Here is a 17,069-nt window from a genome sequence, read left to right as displayed (position 1 = left end):
CAAGCGCCTTTAACAAACCAAAAAAAATAGAGCGGTCAGAAGTAAGATTTGAACACACACATTCCGTTGGAGGCCCAGTTCATCCTACGATGGGTGAAGAGTCATACGGGAGGAATCAGAGAGCACTGTTCTTGGTGCCCACAACAAGCAATATAAAAATAAGACAGATCACAGTCTGCAACGACAGGAGATTGTGCAGAGAGTGTAACTCTTGACGGACAGAAAAAGATTCTAGAATGTGAGCATATTTATCTTGGCAACGGAATCACGATAGAGAACAATGAACGTTAATGTATAGACCGCGTGGCCTAATGGATAAGGCGTCTGACTTCGGATCAGAAGATTGAGGGTTCGAGTCCCTTCGTGGTCGCGGCAATCTCTTTCTGCACACTTTTCAAAAAATGTAAATGTCTTAGCATTCGTTTCGAAAATATAGACAAATAAGATCTGTTATACAGCTGTTAAGCAACCAAACCCTATTAACAAAAAATTGAGCGAACAGAAGTAAGATTTGAACCCACACCTTCCGTTGGAGGCCCAGTTCATCTTACGATGGGTGAAGAGTCATACGGGAGGAATCAGAGAGCACTGTTCTTGGGGCCCACCAACAATCAATATAAAAATAAGACAGATCAAAGTCTGAAAGAAAAGGAGATTGTGCAGAGAGTGTAACTCTTGACGGACAGAAAAAGATTCTAGAATGTGAGCATATTTATCTTGACCACGGAAGCATGATAGAGAACAATAGCGGTTAATATGTAGACTGTGTGGCCCAATGGATAAGTCATCTGACTTTGGATCAGTAGATTGAGGTTTGAGGATCTTTTGTGGTCGCTGTATTCTTTTTCCCCAAACTTTTCGAAAACATTTGAATATGCTTAGCGTTTGTTAAGAAAATTTAGACAAATAGCATCTGTTATACAGCTGTAAAGCAACCAAACGCCCGTAAAAAAAAAAAAATAGAGTGTAAGATTTGAACCCACACCTCCCAATGGAGGCCAGTTCATCCTACGATGGGGGAAGACTTTGGATCGGAAGATTGAGTGTTTGAGTTTAGTGATGAGCGAATTTACTCGTTACTCGAGATTTCTCGAGCACGATCGCATGTCCTGCGAGTATTTTTTAGTTCTCGGAGATTTCGTTTTCATCGCCGCAGCTGAATGATTTACGTCTGCTAGCCAGCATAAGTACATATGGGGGTTGCCTGGTTGCTAGAGAATCCCTACATGTAATCAAGCTGGCTAAGAGGTGTAAATCAATCAGCTGACGTGAGGAAAACTAAATCTCCGAGCACTGAAAAATACTCGGAGGTCACCCGAGTGTGCTCGGGAAATCACGAGTAACGGGTATGTTCGCTCATCACTATTCCAGTCCCTTCGTGGTCGTGGCAAGCTCTTTCCACATACCTTTTGAAAAAAATGGCCACATGCTGAGAGGTATGACTCTGATATGTGGAAATATAACAGGGTTCTTGGCACAGCTTTAGCACAGTTCTCACACAATGACTTTCCTGGAGCTTTCCCCATTTTTCCTGCAGTCTCAGCTTCTTCCTGGCATTACCTGCCACGCTGGACAATCTCTGTCCCATCCTGGCAATCCCTGCCTTGTTGGACATTCTCTGTCCCATCTGAAATTCTCTGTCTTTCCCAGCAATCTTTGCCTTGCTGCATTGAGGTCCACCAGCTTCCTCTCATTTTTCCTTGTCCGGCTTCAATAGGAAATGGTAAAAGGCTCGCCATCTCAGCTTCGCCTAGTCCTGGCCGTAGACCCCGAATCTTCCTTGGAATGGTTACCGTTTAAGGTAGTGACCACTTGCATGCCCCTCTGCCTGGGGTACCTTCTTGCCTCTGTAACTTCATCCCCACGGCTATCTGACTGCTTCCACTAATGCTGCAGCACTACACCTTGCCCTGGGCATGGTTGCCCAGGCTCTGCACACTAACAAGGAAGTACCTTCACTATATCCCACTGTCCTGTACTACACCCATCTGTGACTCCTCCCAGCCTGTAAAACCCCCTATGCTGACTATACTTGTTCTAAGGCTCTTATCCTCTGTCTCTAATATGGCCTACTATTCCATGCTTACTATTGTCCTTTGCTATCCTTAATCCTCTACACACAAATACATGTACATTACAGCAACAGTAAAGGAGTACATTTACAGTCATAACCACTATGGAATCACACACAATTAATGTGAATACTGTCCAAAAAGGGGAGGCATATGACGACCACTGTCACCTTCTTACATGGGCACGACAATCTCATTAACACAAAATAAAGATTAAGAAACAACCAATAGAAGGATTTCATCAACCAAGGTATAATTTTATTCCGTATAACGGTGCTGACTTGACACTGTGTGCAGGTTACTGTGCATAATCCTGCTGACAGGTTCCCATTAAAGAATATTACACAGATAATTAGGATGGAGTGTGGAAACAAAAAATTGATGAGACTACTTCGTTAACTAATTCCAGACTGCCCATATACTTTAAAGGAAACGTCTCCAAACACTATTAATTTGTAAAAATAGGGTTAATTTGCAAGTTAATAGAACTCTAAAGCTGCCCAGGCAGCTGCACTGAAAGCCTTGCCACCAGGAGAAAATTAGCTTTATTCCTACCGGCAACCTCTGGCTTTCAGTCCTGGAGATGTGGCTTCAATCAATCAAGGGGAGAAAGCCTTGACATGCTGTACATGAAACGCACGTCGGGGCAATTCTGTCAGAGCCCCACCAAGTCTCTCTCCCCTTCTCTAAGGGTAAAGCATTACAACCTGTAAACTTGTCGCTAGTTGGTGGTTTGTGGTTACTCCAATGTTTGTTTGTTATGTGCACATTCCCTTTAAGGCTAGGGACACATGACCATTTTCTCTCCATCCAAAAAAAGGTCTGATTATGCAAATCAGACTCCGATCAGAGTTTGATCAGAGTGGGATCCATTCTTTTCGGAGGTGGAGAGAAAAAAAAAAGTTTTTTCCTTCGACCACTCAGTCCGAGAAAAAAATTGGACATGTGCACAGTCCCATAGAATAACATGGGTATGAGTGCTATCCGTCACATCCGTGGATTGCACTTGTCCAATTTTAATGGTTGTGTGCATGAGCCCAAACAAGAACATATACGGAATTTACAACTTTGTAAGAAAAGAGCCAAATTTTACAAGGTGTCCAGACCATCTTACGACCATTTTACCATTTTTTTCCTGCAAGTTCTATAAAAAATATCATTCATAATGCTGATTATGGGATTATAATTATACAATTTTATTTAACAGGTTTGTTTTCATTCGTCGAAAGTTAGCAATCTACGTGACACTTTATTCCCTGTGAAGCTGTCCCTTTGTGCTGACTAATAATTACTACATTGAAATCATAATTATTTCTATCGGAAGGTGACAATTTGTGCTCGATGATAACCAAGCACTTTTCCCGTAGAGACATACCATGTATACTAATGACATAGCATAAAAAGACACTTGTGTTACAAGCATCTCATTTATTTTGGAAAAGCAACATTTTGGGACTTCATATCGACCATCGCTTCTGCACTGACCTCTTACATTCTGATATAAGCTGCGCTCAGTAAAAAAAATCTCATTTTTCTATGAAGTCATTTTTTGATATGAGAACCGTTCTTAGAAGTACATTGACTCTGCTGTTAATCTGTGAAGGCGTCTGTCAGACCCTAATATTTGGCTGCAGACCTGGGACACCTTATCCACAAAGACCATTCTACATGAGCGGAGATGTTATTATAGGGGGTCTGTTTGATATACACATTTACTATAAAACTGAAGCTTTTAACTTTTCAAGTCCTCCGCATCTTCAGCCTCGAAAGATAAGGTGAGAGTTGGTCTGTTCTGCTTTGACTACATTGGAAAATTAAGTGCATAAATAAATAGAACTCAAATACGGTAAAAACTAATTTTTCGGAAAATATTTCAAAACAAAGTTGCATGATTTCATATAATTTTTTATATGATTTCCCCTTCACGCGTCCGTATAAAACACGTACATGAAAAACTGGTGTCATCAGTGTTTTCCATCAGTGTGACATCCATGTGACAGTGTTTGTTTTTCCGGTACAAATAGCCTTACCATGTAGCCGCCTAGTTAGAATATCATAAAACTCAGGTCAAAAGCAACAATATGAAGGGCTCAACATCATATTTTTTAGCATTTAAGTGTATGTAAGGATAGCATTTTCTATTTTTTGTTTAGTTTTTTGTTTTATTTTTTACATACCAGTGTCTTTTTTATGAATTTTCAAAAAGCATGCTGCTGCATTCTCTCAAAAATACTGCTGATACCTAAAAATAATTTTAAAAAATTCCAAAACTGAAAATGTTGCTTATGAGGGCTTGTACACTACAATATTTAATTATGTTGACTACAATATCAGCGCTTTGGACTTTAGTGTAACGTCCGGCTCCTGCATTTCTCAACAAAAAAATAAACAATTCTACCAAAAACGCAACAACAATTGGTATCTCAATCCGAACGAAGAGATGAAATCATTTCTAATAAAGGTACAAATGATTTTACTAGGTAAATGAAAAAGTTATAGAAAGAAGGCAGATGGAGCCCATTTCCATAATGCTAAATATCCCTTAACGTTATACAAAAATGTAAAGATTCTGTCTGAGCTTTGCAAGGGGGATATTAGTGGTGTTGACCACCAAGAGACTTTTGACAGGTCGTAAATAGTTGATATGGAAAAATGAAACTTTGTCCAATGGTGTCGCTATTTGCATTTTGCACGTTAAAGTTTAAAGGGTAAGTTTTACCAACAGCTTGTAAGAGACTCTTAACTTAAGTAGGAACGTTCATTTGACCTAGTGAGTCAAAAACCTTTTAGGTATATTTTGTGCTAGTCAAACACCGGGTGCTGAGGATTGGTGGTGGTCACCATCGTGAAACATTACACCACTTGACCTTACAGTAGGGAGTATCAAACTTTGCTAAACACTTTGACTTCTCTAGCATTTCTCTGACAGCGCAGCAAATTATCGACATGACAGGAGGAAGCTGTCAGTGTACACATCGCATCTTGGCTCTCAGGTAGTGATGGTTAAAGGGAATCTGACAGCAAGAGTTGCTTACAGTGTCCTTCACAGATCCATGTTTCTAGTATGTGTGGTATCCATTTTTTTCCCCATTATAATCTATGTGCCATGCAAATGTCCAGGTTTTTACATGGACTGTATATCCTTGCAAAACACAAGATTTTTCCAGTAGCACAGATGACATGGACCAATACAAATCTAGGGATCCGAAAAGCAAGCATGGCATCCATGTGTCATCCATGTGCCATCCGTGCTTAACATTGCAAAGTATAGGAGAAGCTTTGCAATGTATTTCTTTCTTTATTCACACTGGAAAAACACTGATGACACTGATGGTAAAAACAGACACACGGATGACACAATGGTGACACACTGATGACACACTGGTGACACAATGATGACACACTGGTGACACACTGATGGTAAAAACAGACACACGGATGACACAATGGTGACACACTGATGACACATTGGTGACACACTGGTGACAGAATGATGACACACTGATGACACACTGGTGACACACTGATGACACATTGGTGACACACTGGTGACACAATGATGACACACTGGTGACACAATGGTGACACACTGATGGTAAAAACAGACACACGGATGACACAATGGTGACACACTGATGACACATTGGTGACACACTGGTGACAGAATGATGACACACTGATGACACACTGGTGACACAATGATGACACACTGGTGACACAATGATGACACACTGGTGACACACTGATGGTAAAAACAGACACACGGATGACACACTGATGACACTGATGGTAAAAACAGACACACGGATGACACAATGGTGACACACTGATGACACATTGGTGACACACTGGTGACAGAATGATGACACACTGATGACACACTGGTGACACAATGATGACACACTGGTGACACAATGATGACACACTGGTGACACACTGATGGTAAAAACAGACACACGGATGACACACTGATGACACTGATGGTAAAAACAGACACACGGATGACACAATGGTGACACACTGATGACACATTGGTGACACACTGGTGACACAATGATGACACACTGGTGACACAATGGTGACACACTGATGGTAAAAACAGGCAAACGGATGACACAATGGTGACACACTGATGACACATTGGTGACACAATGATGACACACTGGTGACACAATGATGACACACTGGTGACACACTGATGGTAAAAACAGACACACGGATGACACAATGGTGACACACTGATGACACATTGGTGACACACTGGTGACACAATGATGACACACTGGTGACACAATGGTGACACACTGATGGTAAAAACAGACAAACGGATGACACAATGGTGACACACTGATGACACATTGGTGACACACTGGTGACACAATGATGACACACTGGTGACACACTGGTGACACAATGGTGACACACTGATGGTAAAAACAGACAAACGGATGACACAATGGTGACACACTGGTGACACAATGGTGACACACTGATGGTAAAAACAGACAAACGGATGACACAATGGTGACACACTGATGACACATTGGTGACACACTGGTGACACAATGATGACACACTGGTGACACACTGGTGACACAATGGTGACACACTGATGGTAAAAACAGACACACGGATGATACAATGGTGACACACTGATGACACATTGGTGACACACTGGTGACACAATGATGACACACTGGTGACACAATGGTGACACACTGATGACACATTGGTGACACACTGGTGACACACTGGTGACACAATGGTGACACACTGATGACACATTGGTGACACACTGATGACACAATGGTGACACACTGATGACACATTGGTGACACAATGATGACACACTGGTGACACAATGGTGACACACTGATGACACATTGGTGACACACTGGTGACACACTGGTGACACAATGATGACACACTGGTGACACAATGGTGACACACTGATGGTAAAAACGGACACAAGGATGACACACTGATGGTAAAAACAGACACACTGATGACTCCGGTACTAATTTTCCACGTACGCTCACCCTGCATATGCTGGGATATCAGTCACACCACTGTGGGCTTGATTCCAGGGCACTGTTGCAATGATTGACGGAGGTCCCAGACTAGGTCTTTACCCACAGGCAAGGAGAGGTGGGATAAATTAAAATAATTTTTATACAGACCCATGCAGCCTTTAGGTATAAAACAGGGAAAATTACAAAATGATATTTGGAGGCTGATAAGGCATTTTTGATACTTCCTTTACTGTAAGTAAATCCTCCAGTTACAATGCGTCTACATATAGGTATATCAATCACTACATACTGTGTATTGACCATTGTGTTACTTTACATTTTCAGCATGCTCTTGGAAGACTTTTATCATTTCCTAAATTTGGTGTTCGCAGTGGATGAAATCAATCGTAACCCGAGCATTTTACCTAACGTGACTCTTGGGTACAACGTGTATGACTCTTATGTCGACCTCTTCAGAACTGTACAAGGAGCTGTTCGCATCTACTCAGGAAACACCAAACAATACCCAAATTACAACTGTGACAAATACGGCGTTCTTGCTTCCGTCATTGAGGGAATGGCATCTAGTTTCTCCATACAATATGCCAATATATTTGGAATCTATAAGTACCCACAGGTAAGTAAATACATATTGGGTCCTTGCTGTTGCAATACCATTAATTAGACTGGCAGAATGACTAATTTAAATTGCGTGGTTTGATCATTTCATATTTACCACTCACCAACCTAACCTCAGTATTATGACTTCTGTGCCATGTTCTTAGAGACTAATGGATTTGACTAAGGCCGGCTTCACATGTCCGACATTCATGGACCAAGTACATCATATCCACATTAGCCTAGGGTCGCATCGGTATGTTTTTTCTCATCCGAGACAATCAGGTCAATAATGCAAATCACACACTGATCAGAACCTGATCAGAGTGTGATCATAGTGTGATCCGATTCTCTTTGGACTGGGCTCGGTTGTCATCCGAGTGCAGTCCAATATTTCCTATGGACTCACTGACTTACATGGCTGAGCACCATCTGAATATCGGAACAAGCTCGGGTATGCTGCATTTTTTTCCCTGGACCGGCTCTGTCTGAAGAAAAAATTGGACATGTTCACGGCCCCATAGACTAACATTAGTCAGAATGCTATCTGTCAAAATGACAGATTGCATTCATCTGAATATTAAAGTTGTCTGTATTTGCCCTTAGGCTGTTGAGTTTGGGTCAGGAGACTAGCAGTTGATTCAGACATAATGGTTCGTACTTGAACAACATCGAAAATCTGAAACCGGCTTCAATCTAGTTCTTGAATAATTATCAAAGTGAGAGTGAGGAGAGGCAATCCAACTGGTAATTTTATTATATTTTTCACATTTTTTCCCTTCTAGAATACTCTGAAACATTTCTGCCTTTCAGAGGTCTAAGGGATAACGTATCTTCCTGTTGAGTGTAAGGAAACTTAAAAGCCATGCATGCTCCTCTGGGAAATTAAATATGCAAATTGTCTCTTCAGAGAGGGAAGAGGACTATTGGAAGCAGTGATCCTAAAAATCAATATGGACTCTTTAACAAGCCTTGCAATATGACTTAAGGCCCCTTCACATTTAGCGACGCTGCAGCGATACCGACAACGATCCGAATCGCTGCAGCGTCGCTGTTTGGTCGCTGGAGAGCTGTCACACAGACCGCTCTCCAGCGACCAACGATGCCGGTAACCAGGGTAAACATCGGGTAACTAAGCGCAGGGCCGCGCTTAGTAACCCGATGTTTACCCTGGTTACCATCCTAAAAGTAAAAAAACAAACACTAGATACTTACCTACAGCTGTCTGTCCTCCAGCGCTGCGCTCTGCTTCTCTGCTCTCCTCCTGTACTGTCTGGGAGCCGGAAAGCAGAGCGGTGACGTCACCGCTCTGCTTTCCGGCTCACAGCCAGTACAGGAGGAGTGCAGAGCACAGCGCTGGAGGACAGACGGCTGTAGGTAAGTATGTACTGTTTGTTTTTTTTTACTTTTAGCATGGTAACCAGGGTAAACATCGGGTTACTAAGCGCGGCCCTGCGCTTAGTTACCCGATGTTTACCCTGGTTACCAGTGAAGACATCGCTGGATCGGTGTCACACACGCCGATCCAGCGATGTCTCCAGGGAGTCCAGCGACGAAATAAAGTTCTGGACTTTATTCAGCGACCAACGATCTCCCAGCAGGGGCCTGATCGTTGGTCGCTGTCACACATAACGATTTCATTAACGATATCGTTGCTACGTCACAAATAGCAACGATATCGTTAACAATATCGTTATGTGTGAAGGTACCTTTAGGATAAAAGCCAAACCAGAATCTCAATTTGCAGACACAGTGTTTCAGAGTGTTGCCCCTCATTAGCAAAATCTGATTTGGCTAGGTGAGCCATGCTTGACATGTCACTCCCCACAAGGAGAAACATTTTTCTTTAGACTCCAGTTCAGAGCCTCTCACCTACCCAAATCAGATCTCATACTTTACACTGATAGAGGGGCAATACCCCGAAACACAGTGACTGCAAATTGAGATTCTGATTTGGCGTATATCTTAAGTCATATTGCGAGACTTGCAAAGTCGATGATGACTTATAGGATCACTGCTTCCAATAAGTGGTGCTAAAGCTCAAGTCCTTTTCCTCTCTGAAGACACAATTTGCATACTGCATTTCAGAGAAAACATATTTTGTAAAGCTGTCCGTGCTGTGCACTATATGTCGTAGATAACTAGTTAGAGGGAGGTCGAAGGTGACTTCTTCCTGCTCATCTGCCCACCATTACTAACAAGTCTCTCCATGTGTTTGTATGGGGAGAAATCTGTCAGTATAGGGGAGCAGAGCAGGGAGAAAACACCTTAGTCCTGTCTCGTACTAGTCATCTGTGACACACAGTCCCCGGTCAGCTTCAATAATGGCTGCAATAAGGCAACTGGTAGCTTATTCATGCAGACCGTGGTTCAGGCAGCATGAGTCAGCTGATGGGTTGCCTTTAAAACTATGAATATCAATTGTAATGAAAACATGTAGTGAGTTACCTTTTCTTACAAATCCAGGAGCGGACACAGATAGAAGAGGGCCCCTGAGTAAGATCAGGCCAATAACTAATGATAATGCTCAATTCCACTTGCTTGGAGATAGTAGTGGCCCCTTACCTCTTGGGCCCCTGTGCAGATGTCAAGGTTGTATCAATGATATGTCGGCCCCTATATAAGTCCTATAGATAAATATAAAGAGGCTGCAATGTAAATATTTGGTATTTTCATTGACATGTCTATAAGGATTTCCATGACTCAAAGTTCTTCCCTAAGATTTGGGAACTGGAGACTGATGAAGATGTAAATAATTCACAATGTTTACATCACTCCCCATCATATAGATGATGGTCAGAATAATTGGAGAAATTATTAGACAATATGTCTCACTTTGCCTCCCCAAAGTTTTGTTAACGAGAGAAATGCAAATCAAGGTAGACATGCAGAAAACATAAATTTCACACAACCTGTTTATTTGCATGCATATTTATTTATGTGACACCCCAAGGAAGCCGGTTGTCACAGTAGTATTGCCTTCCTCACTGGGAGGGTAATGCAATGCCTGGAAGCGACAAAGATCCCTTTAACGGGTAACACGTACATGCAACACTGTTCTGACTCCAGGCCAGAAGGGGGAGCTCTAAACCCAGTTTGAGAGTAGCTTCCCTATATATTCTGGCTGGAGGAGGAGTTAGCAGTCAGTCTGTAGGAGACAGTGAGGGGAGAAGGAGAACAGGAGGAGAGAGAAACTGGAGTGGAGCTGCAATTGGGCTCACTCCAGGTTCAAGCGCAAGAAACCAGAGCCCAGAACTGTATGCCCCACAGCAGAAACCGGTGGGCAGGAGATTCCAAGTCTTCTGGCCACAATTACACCCAAAGGCACAGCAGCAGATTAGAGCCCAGAGTCACCACGAGAGAGGGACACTTATAAAAAGGCTAGAGTTGCCTGCCATGCGGGTAGTGTCCACCTAGAAGGACAGATACTGAGAGAGGACCTTGTGTGAAGCCTCAGGCAACAAGGGACTGAGAATACAGAGCAGTAAGGAAGGCTTCCAACCACACCTGGCTACGGGGATTCCGAATCGCTTCCAGGCTGCCCGGACTCCATAGATCGTCTGTAACCTGTACCTGAACTTCACCAGTAAAAGGTAAAGAGACTGCAACCTTGTATCCTCCAATTCTTTCCTGCACTTCACCATCTATCATCCTTACCAACTGCACCGGGAGCCCTGGGGACTAAGCTCTACCTGTGGGGAGCTAAACTACCTCTGCTGCTCTAACATCATCCCCAGAGGACCCTTTAAGTAGCATCGGCCATCCCTGACCGAGCACCACAGGTGGCGTCATGAACATTACTACATTTAAACTTTATTTCCATTTCCATTCATCCCCTTTTATTAGACACCCAGGGCCACGGACCGGGTCACTGCTGGCGAGATACATCCCTTTAAGAACCGGCCCGTTTACGAGTACCCCACGGTCCCAGCGGGCACTCTATTTGCATATGGAAAGGGACACAGACAGATACTACCTTTGGTAGGAGGCTATCCACTGCCCCAACAAATGGATGGATATATTGAAATTCAATATGCCTGCTCCCTCTTTCTCCAAAATCTACTATCAAGAGAGAGAGAGTTGTAAAGCCACATAAACAGTAATTTAATAAAGGTGACCTGAATTTCTATGTATAGCCATTAAGTCACATAAAATGCAGCAGGAAATGCGATAGCTGCCCACTTTAGTGTTTGAAAATGCATTTATTAGGTTATGTGTTTATCTTGCAGATCAGCTTTATGTCACAAGAACCTTTTCAGAGTAACAAGCTGTATTTTCCGTACTTCTACCGGACGGTACCGAGTGAAAAAGCTTTGTACTCTGCGGTAATAGCATTACTGAAACACTTTGGCTGGATGTGGGTTGGTATTATATATCCAGATGATGACGGCAGCATAAATGCTATAAAGATTATTAAAAACCTGATAGTACAAAATGGAGGCTGCATTGAATTTATTAAGCGTGTACCCTCCATTAATGACTTTAGTCCAGTAAGAGTCAAAGAAATCGAGAAAACTATCGCGAAGTCATCAGCAAATGTCATACTCGTCTATGGATCCAAAAATTATGTGTATTACTTGGAATTAAATGTTCACGTGACAAGCATTCCTGGGAAAGTGTGGATCCATACGGCAGAGTCCAGTTTTCGAATGTTCAACTTGGAAAACGACACCAGCGTTAACGGTTCTTTAAGGTTTATCATGCAGAAAAATGAGAACCCAGCATTTATTAAATTTATCAAAGAAGTTAATCCAAGTAGATTCCCATCAGGAAGGACGTTTACAACTTGGTGGGATGAATTGTGTGAAAACCGTTGTCCATTCAACCCCAGGAGAAGAAACTGTACAGGAGTGGAGAGTGGAAGACAAATTATGTACTCACATTGCAATCTCCGATTCACAGGCATGAGTTATAACGTATATAATTCCGTCTACGCAGTGGCTTATGCTTTACGTGAAATGTATCGAGAGATACCACTGAGCGAACGATTGAGTGATAAAAACAAACTAAAATTTCAAGATCTAAAAGGTTGGAAGGTAAGAATGACCATACGGAATAGTATTAAACAAAGTGTATCAGTCAACCTAGTTCAACATAGTTGATCCAAAGGAAAGCAAAACCCCCAAATTTGACAGAAGTTGATCCTGCCCAGTCCACACAAAAACCCTTCGGTCCCTTATGAGATACATCTCATACAAATTGATTCGTTACTGAAGATCATTCATAAAGAAGCATAATAGAAAGCAAAACCCTGTCCTCATCTTCTCCTGATCATGGTCCATACCACAATTGGAGGAGAACCTAATGTTACATCGAAAATATTGTAAAGAAAAAAACACCAGAAAACAAATCCAGCACTACCTAAAATAAAAAAAAGTATTAATTTATTTAAAATCTGACCCTTGTAGGTTTTGAGATAAAAGGCTCTTATTGATGACCAAAGGACCGGGTGTTAATTCATCACCCACTCATGCCTTAACTGGACTGGATTACTATCAGATCAATATCAGCTGTTTTGTTCTCTACTGTTTTAGTGATTGTGGTGGTAAAGGTGTATTCGCAGAATCAAGTTAACCCCTTTTCCATAGAATAGAGGATACCGCTGTCTCTAGCATCATGTCCTCCCTCTATCTGAAACTAAACCTGTCAAAAACTGAACTCCTCGTATTCTCTCCCTCTACTAACCTACCTTTGCCTGACATTGCCATCTCCGTGTGCGGTTCCACCATTACTCCAAAGCAACATGCCCGCTGCCTTGGGGTCATCCTTGATTCTGACCTTTCATTCACCCCCCACATCCGATCACTGGCTCGCTCTTCTTACCTGCATCTCAAAAACATTTCTAGAATTCGCCCTTTTCTTACTTTCGACTCTGCAAAAACTCTTACTGTTTCACTTATTCATTCTCGTCTGGACTATTGTAACTCTCTACTAATTGGCCTCCCTCTTACCAAACTTTCCCTGCTCCAATCTGTCCTGAATGCTGCTGCCAGGATCATATTCCTCACCAACCGTTACACCGATGCCTCTACCTTGTGCCAGTCATTACACTGGCTACCCATCCACTTCAGAATCCAGTACAAAACTACTACCCTCATCCACAAAGCGCTCCATGGCTCAGCACCACCCTACATCTCCTCTCTGGTCTCAGTCTACCACCCTACCAGTGCCCTCCGCTCCGCTGATGACCTCAGGTTAGCATCCTCAATAATCAGAACCTCCCACTCCCGTCTCCAAGACTTTACACGTGCTGCGCCGATTCTTTGGAATGCACTACCTAGGTTAATACGATTAATTCCCAATCCCCACAGTTTTAAGCGTGCCCTAAAAACTCATTTGTTCAGACTGGCCTACCGCCTCAATGCATGAACCTAACGATCCCTGTGTGGCCTATTTAAAAAAAAAAAACAAAAAAAAAAACAGATTCCTCGCACTATGTTCTCATTCACTTTATGCAGTCAATAGCCCTCTGTGTCTGTACTGCTGCATACTTAGGCAGTTAACTGGTTCATGCAGCTTTACATGAACACCTGAGCCTTACACTATGGCCGGTCGGAATAACTATAGCAATTGTTACCATCCACCTCTTGTGTCTCTCCTTTTCCTCATAGTTTGTAAGCTTGCGAGCAGGGCCCTCACTCCTCTTGGTATCTGTTTTGAACTGTATTTCTGTTATGCTGTAATGTCTATTGTATGTACAAGTCCCCTCTATAATTTGTAAAGCGCTGCGGAATATGTCGGCGCTATATAAATAAAAATTATTATTATTATTATTATAACTTACTGATTGCTGGTGACTTAAATCTCCAGTGATTCTGAGCATGGGGTTCCATATTGAATGTGGTTAGCACTGTAGCCTGACAGTGCTGGGGTCCTGGGTTCAGATTTCACCAAGGATGACATCTGCAAGGAGTTTGTATGTTCTCCCCGTGTTTGCTTGGGTTTCCTCCAGGTTCTCCGGTTTCCTCCTAGACTTCAAAGACATGCTGATAGGGAATTTAGATTGTGAACCCCAATGGTGACAGTGATTATGATGTCAGTAAAGTGCTGCGGAATTAATGGCACGATATAAGAGAGTACATTAAATAAAAAGAGATGTGCATGCTCCACCTCCACTTGATTGGCTATGGAATTGCAGGAGATAGCAGATTATAGATAAGGGACAACTTTCAGTTCTGGAATATCCCCTTTAAAAGGAAGTGTGGAGTTTATGTAGACCATGGAAAGGAGTAACCAGATGTAATAGAGTGCAGGGTTGAGTATGTCACCACGGAACAGACAGACCAAATGTTGAGGGGAATTTATTAACAGGAGTAAGATTCTTCTCGCAGGGAGTAAACAGGGGGTTATGTTGTGAAAGGTAATTCAGTACCACAATGGACATAGAGGTCAGCGCACATACAGTGACCTGGCAATAACCCAAAAAACAAGAACGAGCTCTGAGACGTGGGAACTCTGTTGACCGCAATCCCTAATCCTCTCAAACCACACTAAAGGCAGCCGTGGATTGCGCCTAACGCTCCCTATGCAACTCGGCACGGCCTGAGAAACTAGCTAGCCTGAAGATAGAAAATAAGCCTACCTTGCCTCAGAGAAATACCCCAAAGGAAAAGGCAGCCCCCACATATAATGACTGTGAGTTAAGATGAAAAGACAAACGTAGAGATGAAATAGATTTAGCAAAGTGAGGCCCAACTTTCTGAACAGAGCGAGGATAGGAAAGGTAACTTTGCGGTCAACACAAAACCCTACAAAAACCACGCAAAGGGGGCAAAAAGACCCTCCGTACCGAACTAACGGCACGGAGGTACACCCTCTGCGTCCCAGAGCTTCCAGCAAGCAGAAAAAAAACAAATTGACAAGCTGGACAGAAAAAAAACAGCAAACAAATAGCAAAGAGGAACTTAGCTATGCAGAGCAGCAGGCCACAGGAACGATCCAGGAGGAAACAGGTCCAATACTAGAACATTGACTGGAGGACAGGATCAAAGCACTAGGTGGAGTTAAATAGAGCAGCACCTAACGACTTCACCACATCACCTGAGGAAGAAAACTCAGAAGCCGCAGTACCACTTTCCTCCACCAACGGAAGCTCACAGAGAGAACCAGCCGAAGTACCACTTGTGACCACAGGAGGGAGCTCTGCCATAGAATTCACAACAGTACCCCCCCCTTGAGGAGGGGTCACCGAACCCTCACCAGAGCTCCCAGGACGACAAGGATGAGCCATATGAAAGGCACGAACAAGATCGGGAGCATGGACATCAGAGGCAAAGACCCAGGAATTATCTTCCTGAGCATAACCCTTCCACTTAACCAGATACTGGAGTTTCCGCCTTGAAACACGAGAATCCAAAATCTTCTCCACAATATACTCCAACTCCCCCTCCACCAAAACCGGGGCAGGAGGATCAACAGATGGAACCATAGGTGCCACGTATCTCCGCAACAATGACCTATGGAATACGTTATGTATGGAAAAAGAATCTGGAAGGGTCAGACGAAAAGACACAGGATTAAGAACCTCAGAAATCCTATACGGACCAATAAAACGAGGTTTAAACTTAGGAGAGGAAACCTTCATAGGAATATGACGAGAAGATAACCAAACCAAGTCCCCAACCCGAAGTCGGGGACCCACACAGCGTCTGCGATTAGCGAAACGTTGAGCCTTCTCCTGGGACAAAGTCAAATTGTCCACTACATGAGTCCAAATCTGCTGCAACCTGTCCACCACAGTATCCACACCAGGACCGTCCGAAGACTCAACCTGCCCTGAAGAGAAACGAGGATGGAACCCAGAGTTGCAGAAAAACGGTGAAACCAAGGTAGCCGAGCTGGCCCGATTATTAAGGGCGAACTCAGCCAAAGGCAAAAAGGACACCCAATCATCCTGATCAGCAGAAACAAAGCATCTCAGATATGTTTCCAAGGTCTGACTGGTTCGTTCGGTCTGGCCATTAGTCTGAGGATGGAAAGCCGAGGAAAAAGACAAGTCAATGCCCATCCTACCACAAAAGGCTCGCCAAAACCTCGAAACAAACTGGGAACCTCTGTCAGAAACGATATTCTCTGGAATGCCATGTAAACGAACCACATGCTGGAAAAACAATGGCACCAAATCAGAGGAGGAAGGCAATTTAGACAAGGGTACCAAATGGACCATTTTAGAGAAGCGATCACAGACCACCCAAATGACTGACATCTTTTGAGAGACGGGAAGATCTGAAATAAAATCCATAGAGATATGTGTCCAAGGCCTCTTCGGTACCGGCAAGGGCAAAAGCAACCCACTGGCACGAGAACAACAGGGCTTAGCCCGAGCACAAATCCCACAGGACTGCACAAAAGTACGCACATCCCGCGA

General features: G+C 43.1%; 1 protein-coding gene and 1 non-coding gene across 2 annotated transcripts in view; both read left to right on the top strand.

Annotated features, from left to right (window-relative positions):
* The first annotated feature begins 297 nt into the window (after window positions 1–297).
* Window positions 298–370, top strand: TRNAR-UCG (transfer RNA arginine (anticodon UCG)). Its single transcript has one exon. It is a non-coding gene; the product is annotated as a tRNA-Arg (tRNA).
* Window positions 371–3,740: 3,370 nt separating this feature from the next.
* Window positions 3,741–17,069, top strand: part of LOC138666254 (vomeronasal type-2 receptor 26-like) — a 33,249-nt gene continuing 19,920 nt past the window's right edge. The window contains exons 1-3 of the mRNA XM_069754485.1: window positions 3,741–3,847; window positions 7,430–7,721; window positions 11,932–12,738. Coding sequence (XP_069610586.1) covers window positions 3,741–3,847; window positions 7,430–7,721; window positions 11,932–12,738 — 1,206 coding nt within the window. The remainder of the gene's footprint in view (window positions 3,848–7,429; window positions 7,722–11,931; window positions 12,739–17,069) is intronic.

This window comes from Ranitomeya imitator, chromosome 2, assembly GCF_032444005.1.
Source record: "Ranitomeya imitator isolate aRanImi1 chromosome 2, aRanImi1.pri, whole genome shotgun sequence".
NCBI lineage: Eukaryota > Metazoa > Chordata > Amphibia > Anura > Dendrobatidae > Ranitomeya > Ranitomeya imitator.
The sequence above is the reverse complement of the archived record's forward strand: the minus strand, read 5'-3'. Positions and strand labels throughout refer to the sequence as shown.